General features: G+C 43.2%; 1 protein-coding gene across 1 annotated transcript; it reads right to left on the bottom strand.

The window, feature by feature from the left end:
* LOC306875983 (homeobox even-skipped homolog protein 2-like) lies at nt 1-2,408 on the bottom strand (the record flags this gene model as incomplete). Its single annotated transcript, XM_079426857.1, has 3 exons — nt 1-606; nt 1,188-1,423; nt 2,006-2,408. 3 exons carry the CDS (start codon nt 2,406-2,408, stop codon nt 1-3), a joined length of 1,245 nt encoding a protein of 414 aa, XP_079282983.1.
* Nucleotides 2,409-3,212: the final 804 nt, after the last annotated feature.

Here is a 3,212-nt window from a genome sequence, read left to right as displayed (position 1 = left end):
CTATCTATTGAGCGCGCTTTCTTCTCTCTGGTCCGGTGAGGGCACCGCAGTTTTGCTGAGAACTGCTGCCGAGTATGGCAAAAATCCGCTCTCGGACCTCTGCCCTGCCGCTGTGCAGGAGAAATCAGAGCTGGTGCTCCTGGAGCCCAGTGCGCTGGCGGCCTGACTGCTGTGGCAGCTGAGACATGAGCACGGCCCCGTAGCTGAAGGCGCACTGACTGCTGCAGCGGCCGCCGCCGCCGCCGCTGCCGCTGCGGAGCTGTTCAAACCTGCCGGTGACTGGTATAGTCCTGGATGCCGGAAACTACACAACAGCTCTGGGCGCGAATATGGATGAGAAAGCGCACGGAAAGTATCAAGGGGACGCATAGAGGTAGCAAAAGGTGAAGAAGCGGCTCCTGAGGCGGCTGCCGCGGCAGCTGCTGCCGTGACACCGACATGGGGGTAATAGTGTAGTGGCATGTGGGAATGAAAAGGGTAAGGCAGACTTCCGGTGGCGGCCGCGTGCGTCATCATATAGGTGTAGAAGCTGGGATCGGCGGGATGTGGCCAGGACATGGCAAGCCGCTGCCGCTTGTCCTTCATTCGTCGATTCTGAAACCACACCTACACGCATCCACAGAAATACACAGGTAACAATTAGGGATGAGGTGAACAGTGGCGAGAATCGAGAGCAAAACAGTTAAACACAACAGTGTAGCATGGCCAAACAACCTCAGGACCTATGCATTTAAAATAGTTTTTTTTTTGCAGAGCTTTTAGGTAAAGCTTTATGATCAGAGCAAAATTTGTGTAATTTCCGAATCGACCAATAATTTTGTAAATTGACCCCCTTTGGACGGTTTTTGTGGTTACGTGAGCGCAGATGAAATGAGGCATGTTTTTGCATCAGCCAAAACATTTTATTATTATTATTATTATTTTTTTTTTTTACATTATGTAGCCTAGGTAAAACAACCCATATTGAGACTACGTTCTCTGTAAACAGTAGGAGTGGCCTACTTTGCCTATTTTAAATGATAATGGCCATATAAAATCGCGTTTTTTGTTGTTGTTGGTTTTGTTTTTGTAATCTATGCTGGTGGCTGTGAAAGTTTAATATTAGCTAAACATTTTATAAACATTACAAATTAGCAAATGCTTATTTTATCTTCTCTGGGAAAAATGAAACAAAACCAGACCAATACCTTTATTGTTGTTTCGGGTAAGTTTAATGCTGCGGCCAGTTCACATCTCCTGGGTCTTGAGACGTAGTTTTCCCTGTAAAATTCTTTCTCCAATCTCCCAATTTGTTCTCGGGTAAACGCAGTCCGGTACCTCCTCACCTGGTCCGAGCTCGAACTGCTGGAGTTACCGATGGAACCGTTAATATTCGATAGAGACGAACTTGTATTGGAGGTTCCTGAATTACTGTCGGAAAAACCTAAATCGGATAATGGAAGGAATAAAAGACAAATGTGTAAACATTTTAAACATGCATATTAGTCTTTTATTACGTTGATTTGTACATTAAAATATAATACACAAGCACGCAAAATAACGTGTGATTGTATGTATAAATGTATAAATGCAATTCGGCTGAAACATGTTGGGATTAGATTTTACTTTTTTTTTCTTCCAGAAAATCAAAATGATTTTAAACCAAAAATAAAAGCCACGGAGCATCAACAATTAAAGACAAACGTATCCACCGATTCATACAGAATTTTAACACTGCAAAATTCATGCAGCACACATAATGCAATCACAGATTATTATATACATTTTATTGCATCGTTAAAAGACTTGCAAGCTTACAAAAAGACTTGGGGAAAATGCTACCAAAATAGACTATAACATAAAATATGAAAACATGCATTTAAAATAATAATAATAATAATAATAAAAACAAAAACAAAGTCCAATAAGACCTAGGCTATATTTGAAACTTTGTGATGCCAACTCAAATTAGCATTTGAACAAATTTATAAACGACTCGATCAAAGTTTCCATGTAAATTGTTTACCTTTGCTATTGTTTTCCTTCTGTTGGCTGATACTGCCCGGTGAGCGATGAGACGGGCAACCCACTTCCACATCGCTGTTCATATCGGAGTCAGGAGAAACTTCAGGGTACAGGTTTATTTTCTTCCTGCTTTCGGAGGACGACACTTCTGTGGAGGAGGTATTGTCGCTGTGGTGGTTTCCGAATAAGCTGTCGATTTCGAACTTGCCTTTGGTGGGAATATCTCCGAGACTGCCATGCAGCGAGGCAGAAGTTATTCTCGGACTGAGGCGACCTGCGTGCTGAGAATTTTCCAGGGCCTCAAGCACCGCGTTCCCGGCCGAGTCAGAGAGCCTCTTTCCTGCCACTGGACTGTGTAGTCCCCTTTCCATCAGAATCATTTCTTTTCTTATCCTCTCCATCATGAAGTCGTGCAGAAAAAATCCAAAGTCCCAGGGCTGGTGCTCCGATGACTGGTGGCGGATCTAATCCGCATTCAGCTCAGCTGCCGCCTCTAAATAATATAACACCTTTATGAGCTGGAAGCAAAAAAACAGAGGAATGCCAGTGCGGGCAACGAATGACTGCTCAAAATGACCCGTGCATCTTCTCTGGTCCAGAGAGTCATTCATCAAAAAGTGGTTTGCGCCTTCGTCGTTAAAGGTGTGCGTGACGCGGTACGAATGATCATTTATTGTAACAGGTTTATAAGCAAATAAATAGGAGAGAGACTGTCATCGGTTGATAGAGTCGGCCCTTGATCGGCCAGACGCGTATATCCAGGTGGAGAGAGAGAGGAGAAGTGAGGAGAGCAGCTTCTGATCTGAGTCTGTTTTAGATGGCTCCTGGGGTTGGCCTCTGGGGTGAAATTGACAGTCTGATTAATAAAATGAGCGCCGCAACATTTCCCTCTTCATTTAGGAATATCATTATGCTTTGATTCTCTATTGTTCCTTCCTTCTGTTCTGGCTCTCCCACTCCCTCTCTCTGAGCTGTTTCTTTTTTCTTTCTCTGTCGATTATTTCACACAGACGTTTTCGAATGAGAGGCATTAGTTAAAGATTTTTGCATCCAATTAGAAGATCCCGTTGCGAATATGGTTGTTCGTTACAAAATAACGATATGGGCGAATTAAATTTAGTGACCATTTTTAAACGCCGCGGTTTTCTTACATTTGCTGGAGATATAGCCTATGATTCAAGCGTTTGCAAAAGCTCATCTATAGATAT

Source organism: Barbus barbus (assembly GCF_936440315.1).
Source record: "Barbus barbus genome assembly, chromosome: 10".
Lineage (NCBI taxonomy): Eukaryota > Metazoa > Chordata > Actinopteri > Cypriniformes > Cyprinidae > Barbus > Barbus barbus.
This window is presented reverse-complemented; position numbering and strand designations above follow the sequence as displayed.